This window comes from Xiphias gladius, chromosome 2 (assembly GCF_016859285.1).
Source record: "Xiphias gladius isolate SHS-SW01 ecotype Sanya breed wild chromosome 2, ASM1685928v1, whole genome shotgun sequence".
In the NCBI taxonomy this organism is placed as follows: Eukaryota; Metazoa; Chordata; class Actinopteri; order Istiophoriformes; family Xiphiidae; genus Xiphias; species Xiphias gladius.
In genome coordinates this window covers 16067987-16095828 of record NC_053401.1, presented here as the reverse complement: position 1 = coordinate 16095828, position 27842 = coordinate 16067987, and the positions used below count along the sequence as shown (strand labels likewise).

Below are 27842 nucleotides of genomic sequence, written 5' to 3'. Positions count from 1 at the left end.
ATTTTTAAAGAATATAAACATTATTTATTGGCACATTAACATAAAAATGGAGCGATGAAAATGCATTTTGTCAGCATTTACATGTCTCACCAATGTGATGAAATGCTGCAGCACTTTTTTTTTATTTTTATAAATTGACCAAGATATCCTCAGGGTTTGCTTTTGTATCGAGATGCTTGTTTACAAATGTTTGCTCTGAAGGCACTGTGAAGAAAAAGTTTTAAGGAAGAGTTGATACAAAGTTTCAAGACACAACAGGCTGCGAATTGCACAGTATTTATTCAGGCTGTTGATATCATGTCCAACATTTTTTACTTGAATTGTATTAAAAAATACATGTTTTACAGATAAGCTTTTTTTGTGACATATCTGTAATTTTGACTTTGTCTGCCTGTGTATATGGGACCTCAAGTTATGATCTTAACTGTATTGGGTGGCAACAAAGCTGTTTAAGTTGACTGAGTATTAGTTCTTCTCGGTGAAACAGACACAAGACCAATCAGCAGATGTGTCACATAGTCACAAAACTGCATTCAGCAGAATTGTCCTAAGCTACTGACAGGATATGTGCTTCACTTCAGTATCTTCAAAAGTTGATTATTTTAATGCCAATAACTTCACAGGATTCAGAGTTTCCAATAGAATTCTTGTCACGTTAGGGCAGAAAACCCTGAGAATGTATTTTATTGTAAGACATAAAACTCCTCACTGACTCATGAAATTACCGACATGATTAGCAGCTCCTTTCAGCTACTCTAAAACAATTTACTAACTCAGTGCCTCATTTCCATCTTAGATAATAGATGCTGGCCAGAGTCTCCTCTTTTCTGTCACTATGTTGCTCTAGCTCCAGTGTGTTCATTCATATGAGTGAAAGACAGGTCGCTCAGTTCCAGGAGCAACTCTTCAGTCCATCAAACAAGTTTTTAACATGATGTAGTTGCTCCCTCAGCTCAGTTGGGGCTCCATTCTGGTCAAACTTATCTTGTATCTGTGGAAAAATAAATCCAGCATAAGGCATTTTGCATTTTAAAATAAATTCTTTTAGTCAAACTTCTGTTCAGTGGGGTGACATCTTTTCCTAACTAATTTTTCTGCCTGTGTCTTATAAATGTACACTCCAAAAACATCCACCTTAATAATTTTTTTAATGTGGTACTAAGCTGTGAAATACTGATGTTCATGAAAACAAAAAGGAAATACTCTTCTAGTTTATAAAGCTGTTTTATCTTTTAAGGAAATCTCAGGCAAATTAGTCCTTTTGTATTAAGAAAGTCACACTTGATTTAAGAAGGCAGTGATTTATATTGGACTCAAGTCAAATTCTTATTTTATTGCACGTAAAACCCTTTTGCAGTGTTGCGTTTTAAAAAAGTGCTACTCTGTGCACAGGAACAGGAAACGACAGCCTGATAAATGAAGTAAAGGGAAAACAGGGTTTTAAATCTCATTTCCTCTACACACGGTGTCTCATGTGACTTGGTTTCACAAGTGAAGTTGCTGCAGTCTGTTGCTGGCACCATTCCCCCACATGGTGACTACAAATAAAATGTGGGTTAAGTTAGGAGCATTTCTGCTGATAAAAAAGAAACCATCAGTAAAAACACATTTCTAATATGGCCTTATTTTGATGCATATGATGAAATTTTATCGATGATTCAGCTTAAAGAAAGGCACTGTAATAAGACGGTGGGTAATGCTAAATTAAATTTAGGTAGGTTTTCTCTCCTCTGTCTCTTCATATTGTTCACACTACAGCTAGAAGTTCCCCATTTCAGATTTTTTGTCATCCACACATGACTCAAACCTGATGATCTATAATCAGTGTAAAAAGCAAAAGGCTCCACTTGGCTGCATTTTCTTTCCAATTCCAGTCTGGGTTGGTTTTTTTTTGCTGTTTTTTTTTGTTGTTTTTTTTTGTGACAAAATCTGAACCAAAATTATGCAACTTTTCACCAGTGGTTAACCTGAAATTCTCACTGTTCTCCTCAGACAGCTGTCAGTTTGTCACCCTCAGCAGCTTTACTGAGGGGTGTCAACATGGATGCTAGCTGAAAACAAAGATGAAAAGGTAGCTCTAATACACATTTAAAATGTGTTGAAACAAAACCGGATGTGGCGTCGCAAACATCTTTGTCAGGCCACATTGGTATCATCTAAGGGTTTCATTCACCATTAAAAATCAAGTAAACACATACAAAGTGATTCTGAACTACCATGAAAGCAAAAAGAAAGCCGCTCTTGAATTGAAAAGGACTGACCTCCGTGAAGTATCGCTGGATGAATTTGTAGAGCTCTCTGAGGGCTGCCGCTTCGTTGAAATCATTTTCATGTTTCTGAAATAGTAAAAAGGTAAATAGAAACTGCACTGCTTTTCTAGTCATATTGAGCACTTTACATGTCTGTCGAGTAAATGTGTGCACGAATGTTCACCCATTCGCATACACATTCATAGTTCGCACTTAAACATGCTGATGGCACACAATGTGCAATTTAAGGTTCAGTATCTTGCCCTAGGACACTTTGTAATGCACACTGGAGGAGCCAGGGATTGAACCACCTACCTTCCAGTTTGTGGACAGCCTGAGCTACAGACACCCGGGACAAAACAGTCATCCTTTCACTGCTTGTCTTACTTGTGCCACTTTTTTTTTTTGTTTGTTTTGTTTTTTGTTTTTGTTTCTTTAGATATTGTACTGAAATTGACATTACCTTTGACTCCTCCTGCAGAAAGTCCTTGAATTCTGAGTCTGTGATTGGTGACTGGTCTCTGATCTGCTTGTAGTAAGCCTTCACTTCCTGTTTGAATTTGGGAATATCTCTGGCATATAGGAGCTTGTTGGTTGGTGCATGCTGGAACACAACATTCAAGGTATCGTGACTTTTTTTTTTGCATTCCTAGATGCAAAACACCTGTGGGTAGATGCATGATTTTGCTTTTGTATTAGGGTAGACATCTCTCAGAGATTTCAATGTCTCAACAAAAAAAAAGGAAAATTGACTTTTTGCTCTTCTTATGAGAATATGAGACTTTTGTCTGGTAGTTTACCTTCCCCAGCTGGGTCTCACTGAGTGAGAAGCAGTCCATGAAGGCCTGAGCGATGACTGATAGGCAGCTGTCCAAATGTGGAGTCTTCTCCATGTCGAAAACAAACTGCGGGTTTTTGAGGATGTTGACCCAGAAGCGCAGAGGCAAACTGTCAAGCAGAAAAACAGGTGAAGTTTTAAGACTTGGACATCAGCAGACTTACTGCTCTAGAATCCCTAAATTCCTATTTATCTGAACAAATACCTTATTTGTTCAGACTTCTCTATTAAAACTTTTCACACTGTCCACAGCGCTTTGAATGACCTGGCTGTACCTGTTGGTCTTCCAGATGTGCAGGACATCTGTGTCAGTGATCCTCATGTTGTCTGCCTGAGTGTCCAGAAAGTCAAAGAAGTATTTGACAGCATGCGGAGCTCTGCTGTGTGGCATCCCCCAGATAGACTTGAACAGGTTCTCCACAAATGAATGCACCGCCACCTTAGGGAGAGAGAACAAGGTAATGTAATTTCTGCCGTTCACAACAGTAAAAATAAAAACCTTTCGAAACAAACAATAAATTGAATTAGTAATGGTAGCAGCTGAAGGTAGAGAGCAGCAAAATAGATATTCCAAGTTTCAAATTTAGTTTGAATCCCCTCCCCTCTGAAATAACAATATATATCCCCCACTCTCACCAGAACTCTGTACTGTTGCTTATTAATTTCCTGTCTTAAAAAAAAAGGGAAGTTCAAAGTGACACCTGCTCTCTTTTCTAAGTTGAAAACAAAAAGCTCTCCAAATTCAACAAAGTTGTGCTCACAGTGCAAGTGACACAAAAATAGCATGCTTCCTTTACAGCAATAATACTCCTGCTGGTGGTAAGAATAACCATGTAAGAGGCAGATTCTGGTATCAGTTCTGCCAGTGTTGGCGTGAGTTTAAGTAAAATGAGGCATTGTAACTGGTTCCTCTTACCTTGGTAGAGAGCAGCTTGGTGAGGTGCACTTCCTTCAGTTTTAACTTCTTCCTCTCTGGGTTCTTTCTTTGGTGCTCCTCTATATCAGGATCAATCTGCAGTTAAAGAAGATACCAGTCATCATAATGAGTTAATCTCAATCCAAAATAATCTTCAATATTATGTGATTAAAACAAAATTTAATGATTCACTTCAGCAATCATGAAACACAAACTGTCTCTTACCAGGTGGAAGTATTTTCCAGAGAAGTTCTCATTATCTAGAGGAAAAACGAACAGAAATCAACATTGATCGTTAGCAGAAATAATTAACTTCTTCTTTTCTGGCATCTGTTTTTTTTTTGGTTGGTGGTTGCAAATTTATAAGAGATGTAATATACAGCTCTTTTAAAGAAAAGCTCTGAATAGAAGTTATGCGTTACATGCTTTACATTATCCGCAACTGACTATGATCCATTTCTAAATCCTCCTATAGGCTTTAAAGGAATATTGGGGACATTGTTAAAGGTGACAGTAGTAGCAAGAGAGCTGGTAAAGCAACAATAAAAGTGTGCAGGAAGCTGACCCACGGTGCCATCCCTACAACCATGCTACTTGTGCATCTGAAAATATTCTTTGTGTTTCTCCCATGGAACTAGCTTGAAGTATTTGCTTGAGTAGGACCTTGAATGTTGACTTGAGCTTTAACAACTAGTTTATTAATTGGCAACTATATTAATAGTCGGATAATCGTTTCACAAATTTTTCAAGAAAAATAGTGATAAAAATAGCAAAAAAAAGTCTGTGATTCAAGATTCTTCAAAGTCAGGATTTAATGCTTTCCTCTGCTCATTGTTAACTTAATATATTTGGGTTTAGACTGTTAGATAGCTGAGGATGTCACCTTGAACAGTTTGACATTTGACAAGCGAGATACAAGGTTTTAACTGCTAAACTTCAGTTGCTAGGGATCATTTTGAACTTCAAAGAGTTTCCACCTGCATCCAGTCTTTATGCTAAGATAAGCTAATCACTCCCTTGTTCTATCTCCATACTTAATGCACTGACATGAGAGTGGCAACAGTATTATCATCAAGCTCTCAGCAAGAAAAATGTTGCCAAATTTTTATTCCTTTAAGTGTTCAGTCAGCAATGTATTTCTTCTCAGCTCTTACCCCTCAGACTCCCCTGTGGGCTCAGAGGAGGATGAGTTTTCTTAGAAAGCACTTTAATTGTCGCTCCATCAGGAACCTACAGGAGTACAAAAAGACCAACACACAGAAAGGTTAATTATTTAAATTTTTGTTAATTTTACACCCTTTGTTCCAAAGTTTTAACGCACCATGTGATTAAAAGGGACACTGCTACGAAGTGATTATTAGTGTGAAGTGGGAACAAATAATTTAATGTTTAGAGTCCTGCAATAAAACCTTCCATTTACATCAGGTGTGCTTTCAGTTTTTCCTTTCTCTGTGTTTTGCTTCTACTGTTTTGTGTATGTGAGTATGTGTAAAAGAAAACCACAATCACCCACAGAAATCCCCCAGAAATTTAGGTGTATACTGATGTGGGTGTTGCTGTTTTAAGGAGATGATCACCGAACATCAGCTTTTTTAGAAACTAAAGAAACACTTCTTTATTTAACTTTTGCTCCATACCACTCCATACCACTTAAGTTAAAACATAAATTTTCCCAGAATAGGGTTTTTCAAGACTGGAACACTTACTGTGCGTGTTGTTTCTTGCTTGACTAATCATGTAACATGTAGCATGTCTTTGTTATATGACAAACACAGACCAGGACATCAGGCTATCACACAACACATGTGTTGGAGTTGTATCTTTCCCAGGCCCTGATGGTACTCTGATAGATGATGAACACATAGCACAAAAGACTCCATGATCCCAATATGAAGACTTTACAAACCACTCTCCCTCCAGTATTTTTTTTCTTTTATATAAAATCCTCCCTTGCTATCGGCTTTAATGGCAAAGTGAGACAGAGAAGAGCTTCCCACCTCCTCACACTGAGCTGCTGTAAAATAACTGGGTTAAATTAAATTATGTTGTGGTCTACAGGGAATTATGAGTCTAAAATAAACAAGTTTCAAAGTAAGGAAATTTAAAGTAAATTTTTTAATTAAGTTTCCATACAACAGTGAGCAAGTGTTCAGCACAATGACATCAGGTTAAATGCCTTCTGTTCGTTTGGTGTTACTACCACACAGACCACCGGGGTCTATGATGGGTTGTGCGTGTGCGTGTGTGTGCGCGTGTGCTTGTGTTAGGTGTTAGGTAGGTGTGTTACAGATATTTGCAAAGAGTGGTTTATTATTTACATTTTAAATCCAGTTTTTTTCAAGCTGCCACAGAAAAGACCTTTATACATGCTTTTTTCCAGTAGGCAGAGATAGGAGCAACAATAATCAAAGTGATAGGAGTCTTATGGGCTAACTTGTAGGGACTGTGATTACTGTAGTTCATGAAATGCAGCATTGTAGTGGGCATATTTCAGTTTCTGTTAAGTTACACCTCAGCAGCATCCTCTATCCAACACACAATTGGCCCACACAACAACAAAACACAAGACTTTCTGCATGAGAGGTAAGTATGTCAGATTTTGAGAGCCCTCTTCCACTGGCACATCTTCTTCTTAACACTCACACTCCTCACCTTGTAGTGCTTGAGTGTGTTGAGCATTGTCACCTCCCCAATAATCTCAGAGCTTGCATCCACTTCCTCAAGAGGAGTAAAAGATCTATCCTTCTCATACTCTGCTGGGAAAAAGTGGAAAAGGTATGGTTAAACAGTTTGAAAAGACTTTTTTTGAGTGAGTTTATGGCAATTTAATGTTTTATGACCATGACGATATTTAACTTGATGAGCAAAAATGTGCAATAATTAGCAAAAATGTGCACTAATACCCTTTAAATCATCCATTATGCTTTAAGAATATAGCTGGAATTATTATTCTTGTTGTCATCAACTTTCCAGGTTCCCTACCCTGTCTGTGGCACTCACTCCCAAATTCCTACTGAATCTTTTAAAATGTGTCACAAATATACAGTTTAATTTAAAAAACAAACAAACAAACAAACAAAAAAATAGTTAACTATTTCCTAAAACAGCTGGGCACTGTAGTTTACAAATAGTATATTTGGTGGGGACCATTTTCAGCTGCAGATTAATACACATTTGATGCACCACCAGGACGGTGTATGTGGGACTGACTTATAAAAAACCACAGTGCCCATGTTCATGGTAATGAAGGAACTGATGAGTCTTAATAGGTTTTGGGCAAAAATAGAGCTCTATGGCACAGAGGAACAGATGCATATGTCAGGCTTTGGCTACAAACACAATACCTGTTGGCAGGATTACATCATTGTTGGTTTTAGTGTTGTCATGGGATTTGTCGACAAAAATAAAAATATAGAATCTCACCAGACTTATCCTTTGAAATGCACAGCAGACCAGACTGATGAACAACTTAGTTAAGGCAGAGATGGAGGCAAAGAGATGAGAGTAAAGAGACTAAACTGCTGTTACTGACCAATACAAACGTCCCTGAGGGAAATGTTGTAGGGGAAACCAAATTTGGCCTTGAAGGTGGATAGGATTTTCTCTTTGACCTGCTCTACTGTGTCACAGCTGAGTGTGTTGACCTCCAGAGGCTCACTGACCTCCCCATCACTGCCCACTGCAAACAGCACCTTCAGCTTCTGCAGACAATAGACAGAAATGTACAAAACTGACACATCATTGTATTTTACCAGCAATAATCTAAATCTAATCTAATAATATAATCTAATTTCATAATTCATTCATTCATGAGTTTAGTCACTATTCGGACATATACACTCAGATACACAGAATCCATGCTGGAGTACATGTGTGAATGGTGACTACCATGAAAGCAAAAAGAAAGCCGCTCTTGAATTGAAAAGGACTGACCTCCGTGAAGTATTGCTGGATGAATTTGTAGTTCCTCACTAACACATGTACACAGCTGCTTGTAAACTTGCATTCATACTGGTCAAAAACCACTAAATAACCACTAATGCTAATCTCTGTTTCACCATTAACTAGATCCAGCTAGTTTCACCAAACTGCTGTCATTTGCAACCTTTTCTCAACTTAACATGTGAATTGTTGTTTATTATTTGCAGCTATGTATTTTTTCACTACATGTACATGCTAATACAGTATCAACCAAAATTAGAATTTAACTCACACTAAACAAACACCTATGTCTGCCTCTGGTCTCATAAACTTCTCTATCTATTCTCTGATCAACTGGGTGTTTTCAAAGAAACCTTGTTCATACATGTGGGTTTACTGATATGTTTAATCTGAGAAATGCTAAGATGTTCCACTTCCTTGAATTAGATGTTTTTGACAAGACTCGGACTGTGAGTTGCTACTTCCTTAAACTGGGTTCTGTCACAGCTTAAATGTGATGTATTTTAGGGTTCCTCTTAATCAGGAACAGCACAGTAATGCTAATCAGAGAGTGTATAAAATTTCTTTCCACTTTTAAAACTGTCTGCATGTAAAAACTGGCTAATGGCTCCAAACTGAGGGATCTGTAACATTTGATTATTTAAATTTGACAAAATTGTGTTTTTTCCTCTTAGGGATATATGGGAATTAGCTGCAGTGGTTGTGCAAGTAAAAAGTAAAAAATTTAATTAATAAAAATCCACACTAAGAGTGGATTATTGACCAACCCCTAACCCAAGCCTTCTCAATATTTAGTTTCCTGTCACCATACTGAACACATCCCTCACTGCTGTAACCAAACATCTTTCACTCTTATTTTCAATCTTCCTATTTGACAGCAAGCATATATTTCCTGCCAGTAGGATGACATGGTACTGTTATTCAGTTTCACTTGTGTTACTAAATTCCTGGAAGCTATGTCCAAATCACAAGCTGTAAATGTTGTTTTTAACTGCTTGATAAGTCTAAAGGTTAATAAATTTAATTTGTCTCAACAAATTCTCTATTAGGCAATGGGCTGAGTAATCTTTTATACAAGTAGTGTGCCAAATTTTTAGGCACTTTAAATGTTTAAATTCTTATCGATCTTGCAGTGCCATCAGGAAAACATCTGAATGGTCCCAAATTCATTCTGCAGCATGACAATGAGCCCAAACATACAGCCAGAGTCATCAATAACTATCTTCAGAGACAAGAAGAACAAGGAGTCCTGCAACAGATTATCTGGCCCCCACAGAGCTGTGATCTCAGCATCATGGAGTCAGTCTGGGATTACATGGAGAGACAGAAGACACTGAGACAGACTAAATCTGCAGAAGAACTGTTTCAAGTTCTTCAAGATTCTTGGAACAACCAACATGCCAAGAACCTTGAAAAACTGCATGTAAGTACCAAGGAGAAATGATGCTGTTTTAAAAGGAAGGCTCGTCAAAACAAATATCGATTTGATTTACATTTTTTTCTCTTTAATGTACTTTGTATGAAGTTTATTGATAAATAAAAAGTTTTCATGGCATTATTTTTTGAAAGCATCATTACTTTACTTTAGTGCCTAAAACTTTGCACAGTACTGTATATTTTTGAGTGCTTCAGGAACTATTTGCGTGTGTTCAAAACTTAGAATACATGGAGAAGGAAGAGGTTCAATATCAATCTGACAAGCTGTCTCCATACTCTCAATTAGACAAACAGCTAGACCTGAGTGATCACACTAAAATTCTAAATGGGTTTACATTAGGTGTGAAAAAAATCACCCACAATTTGGAAATTTAATATTTGTGATAAAGTGTATATATCGGAAGATTGGAGTAGTGTGTATTAATTTAGTTGAAACACAGAATTAAGTAAGCACAGTTTTGTACCAATATACCAAAAACAGAAGTAAGAACTGGGAAGTGTTAATGATTGATTCAACATGTTCAACCACAGCTGACTAAACTTGTGATGACACAGAACAATATGTAAATGTTACACACATAGTTTGGTGGTTATTCCATGTATCTGGAGTAAGTAAACCACCACACACAAAAGGACCTCTTGTTTGGACTCCAGTAATCCACTCAAATGTACAAATGTCTTGAAATGTAAAAAGTGTGTGTGTATGTGTACCAGGGAGCTGAAGTCTGGAGCCTGCCACAGCAGCCAGTCCTCACTGAGTGTATACAGAGCTTTCTCTGTCACAAAGTCAACAGGTCCTTTGGCCATCTGCTGCGTGACAGCGCTCACCATCAGGAACAGGTGCTGGCCAACACTTTCCTGTACAAAAACAGAAACAGGAACTCGTTTGATCATACAAGGTCCTGAAGCTATGGTAACTTTGTGCAAAGTGTCCACCAGAGTAGGAAAGTTTGGTTTGTGCCATTTTTGTATTTGCTTCATTCTGGTTTACACCATTGACAAATGAGGCAGGGCCTGTAAAGCATCATCACATGGGCTGTGTAGACACTACAAGAATTTATTACTGACATACGCATTTATGAATAAGAATCAATGTGTATACAGCATGTATGGTATGGAATTTAACAAAGCTAATTAAAATACTGAACTGTGAACTAATAACATGAATAACTCCACTGACTGCATGACAGCTGTAAAGAGCTAAAGACCGTCACCATTTGTCTGGTAACAGAGGAGGTTTAGAGAGGATCAGATGTGGTTTATCAAATGGCTGAAGTGACACCTCGAGTTTCTAGACTGAAAGTAAATAGCCTGCTGGGACTTTACAGAAACTCCCTGATAAGATCTGAATAACCAGAGGTAAAACATAGCACAAAAATGCAGCAACATAAACAGCTTATAACACCTAATAGCATATTAGAAGGACAAAAAAACAATTTCTTGCTCCTGCATATCATGAATGGTAACCCACACACAGTGCCTTGCCCTCAGGAGTTACTTATCATGTAAACTGGGAAAAAAAATTTTGGGAGGACTTTCACTAAATACTTGTGTATTATACAAATTATAAAACCATTTGGTTTCAACACTTGGATCCTGATGCATGATCCGTATGGTTTAATTATTTTTTGTAGCTCCACAGAACAAGTTCCTATTTACCTCACGCAGTGTGTTATTTCCCCAATATTTTAACTAATATGAAGATAAGTCACAAGAAATGAGAGGACTAAGAGTTTAAGATAGTTGATCTGTGAAGCCATACTTAAGCACAACAGTGTTTAAGGCTAGCACCACCATGCTATCATACTCACAATGATGCTAACATACTGATGTTTAGCACGTATAATGTTTACCATGTTTACCATCTTAGTTTAGTCTGAGAGTATATTAACATTTGCTAATTACCACCAAAACAAAAAATAAGCTAAAAATCAGCTGGGCCTGATGGGAATGTCATTCGTTTTGCAAGTATTTGGACATAAACCAAACTTCTGGAGACATTTAAATTTTGACCCGATTATTGTGCTAAAAGAAAAGTTGAGAAATCACAAGAGTCATAAGGATGCATTGTCTGGAGACCATGAATCTCTCCACCAAATTTGTGCCTACCCTTTTAGTAGATGTTGAGCCGTTTAACTGGATAAGTGAAAACTTTAACCTACTGGTTGCACTGGATGAAAAGTAACCAAAGTAATTAGGATTCATTTTCTGGGGACCATGAATGTTTTTTTCCCCCAACCAAAAGTTGTTGTGATATGTGTTAGCCCTAACCTGGCTAAAAGTAGTAATATAGTGGTTGTAACACAGAACAGCAAAGACTACAAGAGACAAAAGAGCAACAGACCCGGAGGAAGCCATAAAGGCATATGGACATCCAGTTGGTCAACAGTTTCTCCACTGTGGACTCGGTGCGTCGTAGCAACAGTTTGGGCTGAGCATTGCTGTTTTGATGCATCAGTGCTTTCAACAGAACCTCCATCATCTCTGTCAGGTACAACAAGTTGCTGTGGAGTGCTACTGTTAGTAGGGATGCCAATGTACACCTGAAACAGAATGGAGTAAAATGAGAGTAGACAAGAACAGGTTACTGCACGTAAGCTTAAAGCACAATATAATGCAGACAAAGAGGAGAAAACAATACTTAGCAAAAGGATAATTGAATCGATGAATAGGTAGGAGATAATAAGAAGAGAATAAAACAGCAGACGAAAATGTGTGAAAAAGAAGAATAGAACTTACATGAGTAGGTAGTTAACAAGAGGATGAGTAGATTCATAATAAGAACCAAGAATGTAAGTGAAGGGGAATTGAATTAAAAACACTACAAGAGACAATAATAAGCAAGAAAAAAACAATGAGAGAAGAGTGGAACAGAAAACTGAAATTTTAGTAATAAAATAGATTAGAGCAGACAGTAAAGGACAGCAGGTGAGAACAGAGCAGTAACCAAGTATGGTAGAGAAGGTGAAGAACAGAACAAAATAAAGCAGAATAAAACAGAAGGGTCAGTATGGCCAAACACAAAATGGAATATATAGAATTATAACTGCATTGTTACCAAACAAACATCTTTTTTCTATCGTGATGTAGAGATACAGTCACATAAACAGACTTTTAGAAGTAAAACATGAAAAACTGACTTGTCTTTGATGGTGAAGCTTTTCTGTTCCTCCAGAGCTTGCACCATAGATGTGAGGAAGAGCGGATCCTGGATCAGCCTGGACAAGCATTGGCAACATTCATCAAGCTGAATCTTCACTGCATCCTGATCCCAAGTCAAATACAATAATGCATCCATCACTGACAGTTACAAAACTGTACATCATTATATTTACCAAAGCTGGTGTTAAACCTTACCTGAGCAATGTCTTTGATACAGGACATCATCAAAGATTCACTCTGGGAAACAGTAACAAAAATGTAACTTTGTTAATCTGGCAATGATAATATACGTGCTATTTCACTATTTACAACATCAGTTTGTCAGATATGAACATTTACTTTCTTTCCAGCTCCACTGTACCTCAGGAAAAAAGATTCTGGAGGCAAAGTGCTTGTAGTCCAGGAAAGGAATCGCTCCAACATTTTCAATCAGGTCAGCTTTTTCTGTCTGCAGATCCACAAAACCTGTGCAGGACAGTTAAATGGGGCTGCTTTCATGGACTATAGACCTGAGTGCCACTAAATCTCATTTGGCATGGCTGGAGAAAACACTTGAAACAACCATGTTTTCTCCAGAAAAATAATACAAAGGACAAAGCAGATTATATATAATTCTCTGTAGGTTTGAATAAAAAAGTATGCTTGCATCATTTTGCAGGTAACAAATAAAAAGAAGTAGTGAAAATGGGTATGGTTCTGCAACTCAGTAACTGATCTTTTCCCTCTCAAAGCTGATTACTAAAAGTCTGCGCATGAATGTATGTGTATATAACATTTTTCTGTTTTAATACCAATTGTATTTGTGTGACAAGTTTGACATCAGAAAAAGGAACACGTTCAGAGTATTTCACACCCTAAAAGTGATCTGCGCGTGTATGTGAGCCTCGGTGAGAATCTTTGTAAATTCAGTGCTAAAATGAAAAATGCACACAGTAAAAGCTGCTCCCTGCATTGTTTTCTGAAATTAGGACTTAAAAACGTAAATGCTGTTCATACATCAAAATTTTTTCCAGTGCTGGAAACCATGGAAAGCTTTGTTTCATCTAAGTACCAAATTGCATTTGTCTACAAGGACCAATGTATCATTTTGTGGAGGCTTTTAAATTATGATGTGTCAGAAAAAAGTACCATCAAAGAGAATGCAACAAGGCTCTTTGATGCCATACTTACACAGACCAGTTCTTTGAACTAAGTTAGCCTCATCACACTAACGTGCCCACAAAGACAATGCCAAAAAGCCAATGTTTAGCAGGTATAATGTTTAATGTTTATTATATTCTACTTATTTTTGGTTTAGCATGCTAACATTTGCTAATTAGCACTAAACATAAAAAACTGTTGAGGGTGATGGGAATATCATCAGTTTTACAGGTATTTGGTCATAAACAGTACTGGATGAATTAAAATTTTGACCTGATGATGGCCCTGGATGAAAAGTTAAGAGACTGCAAAGATATTACATGTCATCATAAGGGAAACATGAATGTCCCACATTTCATGGCAATCCATCCAACTCTGTGTTGACTAGTCCTTAATGGGAATTACCATGACCTTGATAAGGCTGGGTATTGTTTGAAATTTTATTGCTGATACAATACCTCAGTTTAGGTTCAGATACCAAAACAAAACTGAATATCTTACCTGTTTACATGACGAGGTAAACAGGTAAGATTTTATTAACATGTTTTTTTTTTTACAAAACCTTATTTTTCATTTTTTAATAAAACACAAAAATGTTTTATTAATAAAATAAAATTAACATTCTTAATGCTAAAGCCAAAGTCGCTGAATGCCATCTATACACTAGCAGACATACAAGAACTTTGCCTAAATAGAGCACTATGGCTCTGTGGTGGCCTAATATGGCTACATGCACAACTTCCACCTCCACCCTCTGGCCAATTTATTTATTTATTTAATGGTCTATTTAAGAGGGACAGTGCAGATTTATAAAAACTACTGTAAATGCACCAAAGTTAGCTAAAAGGCTATTTTTCATCTGTATTTTCCTGGGCAGATGTTACAAATTCCTTGAGTTTCCACGCAGGTGCCTGTGTTGGTTTGTGCATATCTTTTTCTTTTTTCTTTTTCTCCTTCTCTGCTGAAGCTGTGTCTATAGCCATATTTTGCCAAAAAGAGAGCATTTGGAACCTACTGAGAATGCAGATATTCAGCAGAGAGGGAGGTTATGATGCAGGATGGAAGTTTCTACTGAAGTTTTGATACTTATTCACAACTGATCCTTTTTTTCACTGTTTAAACTGGTCAGATTTGGAATCCATTGTAACTGACATGAATCCAAGCTAACCACAGCCAATGTTATCCAGGAAAAACAAAACTAAAAACTGAAAAAGTCTACAGGGAGTAAGTGCTCAATACTTAAAATATGAGCCTTCATCCGTGCCTTACTGATGAAGGCAGTAAGGCATAGATACATTGTGAAAATTTGTGACTGACCTTGTCTGATGTCATTCCTGATGTTGAACTCCAGATCCTCCATACGCCTGTTCATCTCAGCAGTGAACTTCTTCTGTTTGCTTCGGTAGATAATTGCCACCACTGAAAGACAAAAACAAGCATTCAATTTCGCAATAGAATTTCGCACTCAAAAGGAGAAAATGATTTTCGCTGTTAAGGTTTGAACTGTATTTCTCTCGTAGTGGGGAAAAATGGGTCAAATCCCTCAACCCTACTTTGTGTACTCACTGATAATAATGCAGGGTATCAGCAGAAGGACAAGCAGCATCAGAAGGAACAGTAATGAAGATTTAAGGTACAGTATTACTGTCTCATCTCCATACTTGATCTGTAAAAAAGCAATAATTACACTTTATTTGCAAGGAATTTTACTGAGCTCAAATACATGTTTACTACTTTGAAAAAAGTTATTGAATAGAAACTAGTATACTTCTGAGGACTCTACAATATAATTTAGCGTAGTTTATTGTGATTTACCATTAACTGCTGAAATTTAGCATTAGGTGTGCTCTTAATTTCACACGTGAAAAAGTCAGTCTCGTTGTTAGTTTCTTTGGCCTCCATGATGCAGGGGTATTGTTTTCCTTCCTGAACGCCCCATACTGACAACTCTGCTGTTGTCATCTCCAGTTTGTCTGCCTTTTTCTGAAATGAAAACAGAAACAAATGCTGACGTTTTATGTATTCACGTCCTATGTTTGTGCATGTGTGACAAAAATATTCATTACCTCGATGGTGATGCGCACATCATCCCCTGTCTTTGTCGGTGTGAAGCTGGTAAACTCAGGCTCTGGATAGTAGGTGATGCTTGTGGAGCAGGGCAAGGTTTCATTGGCTACTTTCACAAACACAGTGCTGGTAAAAGTCCCCTGAATGTTTTCAGCCGCAGGTGTGTCATAGGTGAGATTCTGCAGTAAATTAAAGGAACAGTCAGTGTTATATAAACATTATACAATGTATGTATGGCATAGCATTATGATGTAATGTGACACGATTCAAAATGATATAACATAATACTATGAAACAACATGACACTGGTTGATGTAAAATAACAACACATTCTAACACAAGATAAGAAGAAGAATTTGATGTCAAAGAAGTGGAAGATAACATATGACATGCTTCACTTTGCATGTTTGTCCATGTGCATAGATGCATGTGACAGCTATAATGTAACTTCTTTAACTGTAATGTTACATTGCATATGCTAGAAGATGTACATGGAATACATGGGATGATGTGGCATGACATATTCTTATATACTATAATTTTGGCATTTTGTGATATAATGTGACGGTGTAGTGTAATGCAGCATGATATATGACATGATATAATTAATGTAAGATAACAATACAATGGAATCTTGTGCTTGTCTACAGACCCACCTGACAGTTGCTGTTTCCAGGAAGCCTGACTTCCTGCGGTGCGTGGCTGTGTGTGACCCCCTCCACAAAATCCAGGTGAGAGCCCATGAGTGTGATCTTCCTCTTTCCACTACAGGACACAGAGCAGCAGCCAATCAGCAGACAGAAAATGTAATACACAAACTCTCCTGTTCTTACATTTTGTTGTGACTCTTTCAACTTCGTGATACGTTCTTTGCACTCAGTGATAATCACTAACTAAATGCACTGTGACAAGCCTCAGAAAACCATTTAATCAGCAAGTTACCATGATGCTGACAATAACTATTTTTTTTCATAAAACTGGCAATACCTTTTTTGTCTTTTTAATAATACCTATGGGAATATTTGTGTTTTTTGTGTACATGTTGTGTTATAAAACTCTGAAATATCTTAACTATCATGTCAAAACTGTGTTGCTTTTTGAGGTGCAAAAACAGAGGCAGAAGTGGCAGTTTCAGTTGCTGCAACTAAAAAGGGAAGTGGTCTTATGGTGAAAGAAATTATTTTGGGAAGCAGCTATCTTTCCCCATCAGATGACCCTCAACCTGTAACTGTTCCTAAGTTACTAACATGTTTCCTGGAATAAGTCTCAGCAAAATCTACTTCCATAGTGACAAAGCACTGAGGGTAGATCCAAAAATAGCCTACTTAAGTTTTCACTGCCTTTTTCTGTAGTTATCAAGTGTGAAGTGCTCAAATGAAGTAGCAAATTAACTCGGTGTAATACAATGCAATACAACGAATTAAGTAAATAAGACCATGATGCAGACTTTTTTGTTTTTCCATAATTAAGACCACATTTAATATCTACCCATGTCGCCTCATGCCAATTTTCCCATTAATATCCGTGCATTTTGTTAGGCATGTAAAAGTACCAACAAATCCAAACATACCTGGCCCAGGTGCTGCTTGGTACAATGTTGTTGCAGGATGGTGATGACCGGTAGGTGATTTTAGTGCTGCCATGGCAACTACCATCTGGGAGGAGAGCACATGCTTTGACCATGCCTTTACTAGCTGTACTGGGAATGTGGAACGTCAGATTCACGCCTGTGTTGTTCCATACAGGAGATCTGACAAGAGCACACAGGATGACAGAGAGAGAAACCAGTTAATGTCACTGAGTTTAAGACTTGCTTTTTTGCATAGGTAACTTGTTAAAACATCAAAACAACAACAATGCAGAAAACCACAAGCATATTGAATGGTAAATGGACGGCACTTATATAGCGCTTTTCTAGTCTTATCAACCACTCAAAGCGCTTTACATTACTGCCACATTCACCCATTCACACACAAATTCAATACAGCGCTCTTTATCTATACATACTGCGCTTTCTTGACACACACACACACACACACACACACACACACACACACACACACACACACACACACACACACACACACACACTCACACATTGATGATACATCAGAGGCAATTTGGGGTTCAGTATCTTGCCCGAGGGGATCGAACCATTGACCTTAGTGGACGACCCGCTCTAGCTGCTGAGCCACAGCTGCCCAGATACCAAAAAGTCTGTCTGAGAGAGACTTTTTGGTATCTGATGCTGTGAAGCAAAATGTGTGATTCTTCTACTTTAATATATATAAATATCACTGATAATGTCTGTAGAGCAGAACCATTTTTTTACATTAAAAAAAAAAATCCTGTTTCTGGCTTTAGGAAAGAGAAAAACATTGATACAGTTCTGGTTGAAATAATTAGCACCCCTGAATTTTAAGTACAGAATTTAGAAAATCTTCAGAAATAAATGCAAATTAACCAATTTTATATAATCAAAATATTTTAATAAAATGTCCTAGGTTACTGAACAAAAGAAAATTATAAAAGATAACTTGCATAATAGTGAAATAATACAAACACAAAATGTACCCCAGACACAATTATTGGCACCCTTCACAAATATTTGGTTGCAGAACCAACAATGACAGCCTCTAAATGTTTCTTGTAGCTATCTAAAAGCTTCTTGCACGTGTCTGCTGGTAGTTTCTGCCTCTCTTCCTACTTTAAGTTTTAAGCTCTTTTAAGTTTGCAGGACTCCTTTTTTTAATGGCAAATTTTAGCTGTCTCCAAAAGTTTTCAATGGGATTTATTCGGGATTCATTGCGGGCCGGTTTAAAACAGCCCATCTTTTCCTTTTCAACCATTCTTTTGTGCTACTGTATGTGTGCTTTGGGTCATCCTGCTGAAAAACCTTCACCTTAAACCTAGTTTTATGATTTCCTAATTCCTTTGATACATTCAATGCCCCCAGTACCTGAGGTAGCAAAGCACCCCACAGCATGATACAACATCCACAATGTTTTAATGTAAGTAGGGTGTTCTTTACCTTATGGGCTTCATTTCGTCACCTATAACCCAACTGATGCACTGCATTCCCAAAGAGCCTGAAGCTCTTTAGATGTCTTGCATGGTGTTTTTTCCACAATCTTCATCAACCTTTGCAAACTTCTCTCATTGATTTTCGTCTTAGGATCCCACCCTTGAAGTGGTTTAACAGTTTTATGACTGTGAAACTTCTTGATAACATTACAAACTGTTGACACAAAGACTTCAACATCTTTGGGGATTGCCTTGTAGTCTTTGGAATTGTTATGCTTTTTGATTATAATATTTCTGATGCTCTCAGATAGCTCTCTGGTCTTCACAATTGTGAAAAAGAAAAACCAGAAACAATCAGCCCCTTTTTATGCAGTAAAAGCGTCATTCATTGGTTAATTCAAGTCATGCGAACACCTAAAACTAAGCACAGGTGAGTCTTACTTGTTTTTAATTTCTTTTAGTAACTAATTTAAATTTGTCAAGCTTGTGTCACGTGTAAATTTTATATCTGTATTTTTATTTCACTATATGAAAGCATTTTTTTTGTTGTTGTTGTTGTTGCAAATTGGTTAATTAGCATTTATTTCTGAAGATATTCTAAATTCTGTACTTAAAATTCAGGGGTGCCAATAATTTCAAGCAGGACTGTATGTACTGACTGGACAGTCACTGTACAATGTTTCAAATTGTACAATGTGTCAATTCATAATATGGGGGGCATTTCCCTATAATAATTGCTATCTTTCAAACGTCGTAAGCTTATCTTAGTCACCCGTAAACTGACTCACTCTTGTGGAGTGCAGTCCATATACTCCTGCATCCTCACGCCGGTCACATCACCGAGGTTATGACCTGACAACAACGCATGGTTTCTGCCAAAGAAAGACACGACACTCGGGGTGATGGAGGAGATATCTGGCCTCTGACAATAAAAAAAACACAAAAAAATAATAATCTTTTAATGTATTGTCTTCTACTGACATTTTAACCACTATTGAATATGTATAAGGTGAACAAAGAAAGAATGTGTGTGAGAGTTGAGGTTCGGACTCACAGAAATGTTCATCCCTGACTCAATCATTTGGCAAACATTGTCCTGCAAGAGGAAGTGGGGGGAATAAATTCAGCAGGTTTAGGGAGTTGATTTAAGACCTGTTTCAGCTAAAGTTAGCATAAAAATAGAAAATAGAAATAGAAAATGAGACATTTTGGTTTAACGAGCAGTTAACTTTGCGAGTTACTAATCTGCAACAGTTGTGCCCAGTGAAACACACCTAGCAACACGGATGGTCTTCACAGTGAAGTTGCTATCTTTGCAAAGTTTCTAAACTCTGAACAACAGCGAGCAGACAGCTGGACGGTTAGTCAGTTACTGACTCAGTTGTTAATGTTAGCAAACAAGACACAACATGTATATACGATTGGTGTTGTTGGAAGGCATTTCTTTTTGTAACTTTTGATGGCTTTATCTCCTTTCCCATTTGATCTAAGCTAGACTAAGTACAGGCTGGGTGAGGTTAGGCTAAGTAAATGATTGAATTTCCGAAAATGTATGACTATTTCTTTAACATAACGGTGTAAAGTTCCGAAAATAAGAAATATTTTCAAATTGAAAACTGTCTGGAACTGTCTGGTATTTTATCTGGTATTTGCTAACTGTTTCCAGTAGCTAACATGAATTACTCATATCTTTTCTTGCTGGCAGGTGTTGAGCTTTCTGTCTGTTGAAACATTCTTGTTAACTGTTAGTAACAAATATCTGAATTTTTAGAGGGTTTTTTTAGGGTTCCAATATTGTTCGTTTATTCTTCTATTTTACAAATGTCTGAAGTTATTGCGGTGAACAGCATGTATGAAGAATGGAAAAGCCTATGTTAGAGTAATACATAAAAACATGCATAATTACATTCCTCACTCCTTCATTTGCCCAGGTACATTCGTTTTGGCTCCAGCCACATCCAGTCTTGATACACTGCTGACACCTGAAGAGAAAACAAATCTTATAACATGTTGGTGTTAAGATCAGCAACAATATAACACTAAAAATATGGATCCCAATGACCTGATCGAAGACCACAACATAGTAATATATGCTTCCTGGTTGTAAACAGACAAGATTCAATTCTTTTTTTTTTCACATAACTGGGACCTGATAATTTCATCCGTGCTGCATTTGACAGATTATGTGTTTCAATTTTTTCGGTTCTATCGTCTATTATATATATTACACGTTAATTGTTCACAGTAAGTCTCTCTGATTTCTTGAAAATGGCAGTGGACTTACAAGACAGAACTTGGCGGTCCCCTGATGTCAGAACAGTTGGTTAGCGTCAGTTGTTCTAATAACTGCGTCGTCCCAAGTCTAATTCTTACACTGACTGCCAGGCCTGACATGCAAATAATACAATGAACATTACAATAAGGTAGTTCTATGTCATAGTTTTCAGTGATAAATTTGTAAATGTGTGCACAAAATATAACAATGTATACCATGAGGCATCACAGATTTGTCAACCGGCAAACAACTGCATATAGTTACTCCAGAGAAAGACAGAGGCATGTTGGCAGGTTTCTCAAGCTTTCGGTTTTACTTTAAAGCCATCATCAGGAGCAGGCAGAGATGACAAGTACACAACAGCAAAAAAAAATACCAGGTATGCCAGCTGAATGCTCAGGTACATCGGTTAGGCTGATGATGTGTAGGCCTGGGTGTTTAATATTAGTGGATCTCCTGATAAACAACTATTCATCCCAAGTCTAATTCTTGCTGTGACACGCAGACCTGTTAAGTCTTTGTCATATAGTGTTCAGCAATACATGTTTTTTTTGTGTGATGTAATATAACAAGAGACAACACACATTTGTCAAAAGATAGATAATTTTTCATCTGTAGGAGTCTGCTCTCTCATTAATATTTCTGGTTGTATTTAGCTGTTTTGGGCAATGTTGCAAATTAATAAGAAGACCTGATTTATGGCAATATTAAATCTATAGAATTATTGTGACAGTGTTAAGGTCATTGATTGCCAGGTATTTAATTCACTGAATTTATTTATCAAAAGTTACTGACCTTCAGCAGGAAGTATGCTATCAGAGAGGATGCAAGTGCATTGTGGGAACTGTGGAGGAGGGCCATTCATGTTACAAAGTGCACTGGAACTCGCAGAGAATTGACAGGCGAAGTTAGACAGTGGCGTCTGGCCCACAGTCAGGTGTGTCTGGATGTTAAGTATGATCTGAGAAAGTTTGGGATGTGAGTTTTTAAAGGACAAATAACTGACAGACACAACTGATTAGAGATAAAACCTTGTACTTCCTCTCTACCTGGCCTGCTGGGTCCTTTATAATTTTGTAAGAAACCATTTTCTGTTGGTAATCAGCAGGAATGGATAGCCAGTCTAAATCTTTGCAGTCATCTTCAAATGTGCAACTGGGAAAAGAAAAAAATGTTACAACCAAGTTTCTAATTGTTTAAGATATAGATGGTGTTTCCCTGACCTTCTTTTAGAGCCACACCAGACACAGTGTGGATCCTGTGCAGACCAACACTCCTGCACATTTGTGTATGCTCTGCACTTTGACACAGGTACATGCATCATCTAGAAAAAAACACAAATACTTTAAAATACAGTATACGTATATGTGACATTGTGGTAATAAAAAGATGATCTGAAAAATTCAAAGTATTCAAAATCGTCTAGTGTTTACCACCGTCTTACAGGTGGTACAAGTACAATGCACCCACCTGGTTTCGAAATGGCACATACACATGTTTACGATCCACTTGATCCAGATGTATTTTGGGAAACACTCGGCGGTCATCATTGGCCCTGTAGAGTATCATGGGACAGGCGGTGTGATAGTCCTTATCTACAGCGAGCTGACGACAAGAATGTAGCTTTGGTTATGTTTCTGAGAAACTGAGCTGCTGTGTTGGTAAATATTTAAAGGCTGGATTCAAATAGGTGGATCAAAAACTACTTTTGTCAAATTAGAATCAACAGGAGCTACTCTGATCAAAATGCAAATAAATGCCAAAGAAACATGTAAATGTCAAATTGTCTTTCATCAATTTGTTCATCTGTTTATGACCAAGGCATTCATGTTGGCCAGTCAGCAGACTACAGTATAACCAGTTGTAAGCTCATGTGGCTAGTTTGAATTTGGGTGGTTGGCGAGGCTAACTTGGTAACTTAGATTACTTTTATGACTACATGCTAGGCTTCATAATACTCAAAGTTTTTGTTGTCATCAACAAAGCCCATGAAAAGACCCAAATATTGTACCGCATATATGTTTTCATTTTTTAAAAAGGCTGGTTTCAAGAAAACTGAAGAAGGCACACTGGTGTGAAAACATAAGTTTATGGAATAAAGTCTGTTCCTATAACCTTCAAAGTGGTCCTGCCTCTTTTTTTAATTTTTTTGTTTTGTTTGTTGACTACGATTATTAAGGTGTCTTGTGCAGATGAGTACACCTGGATTAACACACATTAGATATGCTTGTGAGTATTTATGGCAGCAGGACGGTGCATGTGGAATTGACTTAAAATAAACTATAGAGTCATGTTCACTATAATGAATGACCATATCCATCAATGTAATGGTGTGGCTCACTGATGTGTTTTTATACAAAAATTGGAGCTTTATGGCACAGAGGATTAAGCTAAATAAGGCTTTGACTACACCAACAATACTCGTTAGCAGGATGAATTCAGTGTTAGTTTTGGAGTTTTCATTTGTTCACAATAAGAAAAATATAGAATTTCAACAGATCTATCCTATTATTGTCCCAGTCTTACCTACTGCCTTTTTCACAGTGAACTTAAACTCAGTATTATATCCAAGTTCAGTCCAGTCTGGTAAAAACATCTGCATATGTGGCTTTCTTTACTAACTCCTTAAAACAGAATGTAACAGAGGATATTATGTCCCAGTATATCAAATGAGACCTGTACAAACGAAATAATGGAAAATTTATTTGCTGCTGTAGTCAATGGCTGTGGTGAAATGGTGGACTTAGCTGAATTCTTGTTATGCCTGTGGTTTAGGCATTGTTTAGGTCAGGCCACTAGCTAATGACCATTATGTTTGTTGAGGAAAACCTTGATCCACTGTTGCCTTTCATTCCTAATGGGGATGCTGTGTTTTCCCCTGGCACCACTAAGAGCTCACACCATCACAGAAAAAAAGATGTGTGTTGAAAACTTCATGCTGATGTTTCTGTTAAGTGTCTGTCACCATGTCCACATAATGTCACTTCCATGGTGTTGCCTCACTTTACCATTTACTGGTACACAGGATATGATACAATTGTATTTTGTGCTGCTCAGGGTAAACGGTTACTCAGAAATGTCATGGTTATGCCTGCACTGTCTCCCTCATCAGCTGTCTATGTGTGTTCTGGAATATTTCAGGTTCTGTCATGCTTCACATTCCACCCTAGTGAGTTTCTCTGCTCTGGGGATCACCTGACTACTCTCCCATCTGCACACTCGGACCTCATTTCCTCAGTCAGTCTCAGTGTATATATAGTAGATACCATCTTTTAGTCAGCCTACTTTTCCATGCTGCTGTAGTTTATCGTCAGAGGATTATACTTGGGTATAATTTAACAAAATGGAAAAAACTTAATATAGACAAATAATGCTAAGTAAACTGAATTTGGTATGTCTAATACTTGAACACAACCAGTTAAATACTCATAACTGATAGGCTGCATAGGTTTCTATGTATGTTCCAGTTAATTATATAGGTCTACAACTCATCCATAGCAACAGCATCTTACTATCATCTTTAACAATAAAGGCAATGAGTGGTCAGCTTTTTTTGCAACATTTTTTCAATTAGATTTTTCTATCAGCTGTCTTCCATTACATGCTACATTTGCCAGTTAATTGAAAAGCCATTTTTCTCTGTTAGGCCTCAGCTGTAGAGCTGTAAGAAAGGGGTTCTTGGGGGTTTATGAAGATTTGTGAAGGTAAACTCATGAAAGAGCCTATTGTGTGTAGCAGAATGTTCCCAGATTTCTGTTCAGTTCTTTAATCATGTGAATGAGTATGTATAGAGTGTCTGCAGAATATTAGCTGTATTATCTAGGAGATAGAAAAAAGACAGAGGATGATGTGATGGAGAAGTGGCAGAGGAAATAAAAAAGGTGACTGACAGGGAACTGGCCATTGTTACTCAAGAGTAATTCAAGACATGGGAATTGGGACATTATTTTTCAGAGAGTATACAATATGAAGAGTTCCAAACTGAAATGTGAGTTGGAACTAACTTCTGCACTTACTCAGATCAAATAAAACTACAATAATGATCAAATAAAATTACCTTATGTATGTAAAGTAAGCAATAATTGAAGCATTTTAGAGCATCTTCATTATAACAAATTGTTGTTTAGGAAAAAAATACTCTGGGTTTTTTGCCATTCAATTTTACTATGATTGTAGTATGACACTGCCAATTGGCTGGTGTAAACAACTTTTCCACATCATTGTGACAATAAGTTCATGTATAGATGCTACTTATTTATTATAACAAAATAGATAGTGCTTGATGAATGCTATAATTTGCGTTGTCGAAGAACTGATTCTATGTAAATGTTTTCTTTTTCCAATAATAGCTACATATCCATTCTTATACACACCTTAATCAGCTGCCCGTCTCCTGTCCCGATGAAGAAAACCACCCAGGCCTTCTGCCTCACTGCCAGCAAAGAGGTCATGTACTTCTGCCTGAAGAGCACTGCCTTCGGCTTCAGGCTCTTTGATTGTGAAGCACAAACACATTAGATTTGTATCCAACAGGTAGAGTAGACCTTTTAAGTACTGAAGGTACTTGAAATAATAACCCTTTATTACTAAAAGCTTAATTGCCAGATCATCAAGCGTACTTAAGGGGAGTCATGTTCATTTATTTTTTATTCATTAAAAAAAGACAATTTATGTGGGCAAACATAAATTATCTAATTTTTAATTTATATGTGTGTGTTCACTTTCATTTTACTTTCCTGTAAGTCTGTATTCTAAGTCTGATAGTCCCACCTAGCTTGCTTATCATAAATAATGCATAATTAAACGATTAACTTCGTTTTTTATTTTACTTAGCCTATGCACTGAAGAAATGTCACTTAACAAATAGGCTAATGCTTAACAGACTTAAGTTTTTATACATTTTATATCTTTATAACACCTACTTAGATACCAACAGCTGTACTCCCATATAAAGCACTGGGTGAATGAGTTATACTGGCGGCACCTTGTTAACAGCTAATGGTTTCATTACGTATGCTTACAGTATGCATAACTAATATGTTGATAATGAATTAATATCAATGTACATGATATGAGTGCGCAGTTACGCTAACTGAAAATTGAATTATTTTGTCGCCGTCTCTATGGCACCAACTGTATAATAGCTTAATAAACTGACCTGTTACCTTTTTAAAACTTGGATTGTCAGTACAGACACTACTGCAGAAGTCTGGATCTGCATCGGCCTCTCCGGTGAGATCAGGACTAATATCAAACACTATCAGCTCGGTGTTGGTCTGTCCTACGTCCATACTGAATACTCCGCCCCAGAGCACCGGCGGCCCGCCCGGGATCAACGAAGAGGCCAGGAGTCTGTTACATTCTCCACCAGCTTCAGAAATATTGAGAGTCGCACCCCGCAGCGACCTGAGAGTTCGGGTCTTGCTGGTTTTGCCCTCAAGCCAAATTAGACGGACTCTGTTACTTCTATCATCTGAGGGCACGTTGGAGAGCAGATATATGACTGAATTGATCTGAAATCCGTCCACAAACTCCACATCGCGTGAACTTTTGACCGAAGGCGTGGCTTGGTCATCAATAAGGGAAAATATACCCCCTGTCTGTTTGTTATTCGTATTCTGAAGGTTGACAGTTACGGAATCTGAGGTGCAGCTGCCCTTTTCGGAGTGGTCTTGATATTGCTGTATCGCGGTCAGAATGTAAGTGTCGCTCCGGGTTGGATTCTTCTCCACATTCACCAAGACTGCGACGGACGCGTTGCTGCGCCTCAGTGGTCCCACTTGGATGCTCTCGCTGTACAGAATGTTAGAGATGTTCATCAGGTCCAGAACCTCGCAGTAACCACACTCATTGTCGGTCACCCCGCAGCTGATCAAAGTGTCGTTCTCAACAAATGGCAATAGCATGTTGACTCTAAAAGTTGCGTTCCTCCAAGCCTCTTCTGAAACCCGGTAAAACTGCACCTCGTCCGACTGCTTGTTTCCGCCCTTCAAGATTCCTCTCTGGTTCAGACTCTGGACCACAGTGAGGTCGTGGCTCAGCTGGTACAGCTTCTTTTCTGTAGCGATGTAAACCGTGTTGGTGGCCACGGCGAAGTGGCGGATATCTCCATCAAAAGTTAAGCCTCCATCCTCCCCCCGACAACGACCCGGTTCTCCGCTGAGAATAAATAGCAGACCAGGGAGCAGGATCATTTTTTAGCAGCGATGGCAGCTTTGACTAGGAAACTTTCATACACTGATGGCCTGCATGGCACTCTACACTCTACTACAGTGTAACTAGAATCGTGCGTAAGAACGCAGTGTGCCTCTGTTGAAAAGAGAAGTGCCGAAAGTGGGAGGGAGCGCGCTCATCGAAAGCGAAAACTAACAGATATTAAGTGTTTCTGAGATCCGATGATTTTGCAGCATTACAGTTTTCATTCAGCTCAATTTGTCCCACTTTTACCACGTTTTCAAACAACGGCTATATAGTTTTAGTCTAATCACAGAACCTGTGTACGCAGTGATATGTATGAGTTCCAGGGCAAATTCCTGACGATGACATGTTCCAACTGACTGGAAAGCATTTGATAAATTCACTTTCAACAGCTCACATGATGATACCCACCTCAGGAAGAACCAAAAGCCGTAGTGCAGCGGGCGAGGACATTTCTACCCCCATTAACCTACAACACGAGTTATCGATTCTCAGTATGGCAGGTGGGAGTTCTGATAGGCCTGTTATGTGGACGCTCGGCATATGACAATGGTCCCTATCCAATATTAAAATAAATTAATGAAAAAATATTAA

General features: G+C 37.8%; 1 protein-coding gene across 4 annotated transcripts; it reads right to left on the bottom strand.

Annotated features, from left to right (window-relative positions):
- Positions 1-464: 464 nt before the first annotated feature.
- plxnc1 (plexin C1) lies at positions 465-27334 on the bottom strand. 4 transcript variants are annotated; one of them, XM_040146754.1, is made up of 31 exons: positions 26216-27334; positions 25424-25546; positions 22521-22655; positions 22274-22374; positions 22100-22205; positions 21846-22011; positions 21060-21162; positions 20682-20757; positions 19830-19871; positions 19564-19697; positions 17322-17501; positions 16408-16516; positions 15751-15930; positions 15500-15667; positions 15251-15350; positions 15002-15103; positions 12906-13009; positions 12740-12781; positions 12523-12647; positions 11727-11925; positions 10094-10240; positions 7536-7704; positions 6656-6756; positions 5158-5233; positions 4229-4263; positions 4004-4099; positions 3363-3526; positions 3050-3197; positions 2713-2853; positions 2262-2336; positions 465-991 (listed from the first exon to the last, which is right to left on the bottom strand). In XM_040146754.1, exons 1-31 carry the CDS (start codon positions 27242-27244, stop codon positions 887-889), a joined length of 4581 nt encoding a protein of 1526 aa, XP_040002688.1. In that variant the 5' UTR covers positions 27245-27334; the 3' UTR covers positions 465-886. The 4 variants fall into 4 exon arrangements, with proteins under 4 accessions (XP_040002688.1, XP_040002702.1, XP_040002696.1 ...); XM_040146768.1 differs by having other exon boundaries at positions 20691-20757; XM_040146762.1 differs by having other exon boundaries at positions 25424-25540.
- Between the last annotated feature and the right edge of the window lie 508 nt (positions 27335-27842).

Bases quoted from the DNA above. Each gene is read 5' to 3' on its own strand.
- plxnc1 (XM_040146754.1), bottom strand. From the start codon at position 27,244: ATGATCCTGCTCCCTGGTCTGCTATTTATTCTCAGCGGAGAACCGGGT. The intron at 15,351-15,499 runs GTAAATCACAAT...GCTTTTTTACAG, and splicing joins CTAAATTTCAGCAGTTAATG to ATCAAGTATGGAGATGAGAC. The intron at 5,234-6,655 runs GTGAGGAGTGTG...GTACTCCTGTAG, and splicing joins ACACACTCAAGCACTACAAG to GTTCCTGATGGAGCGACAAT.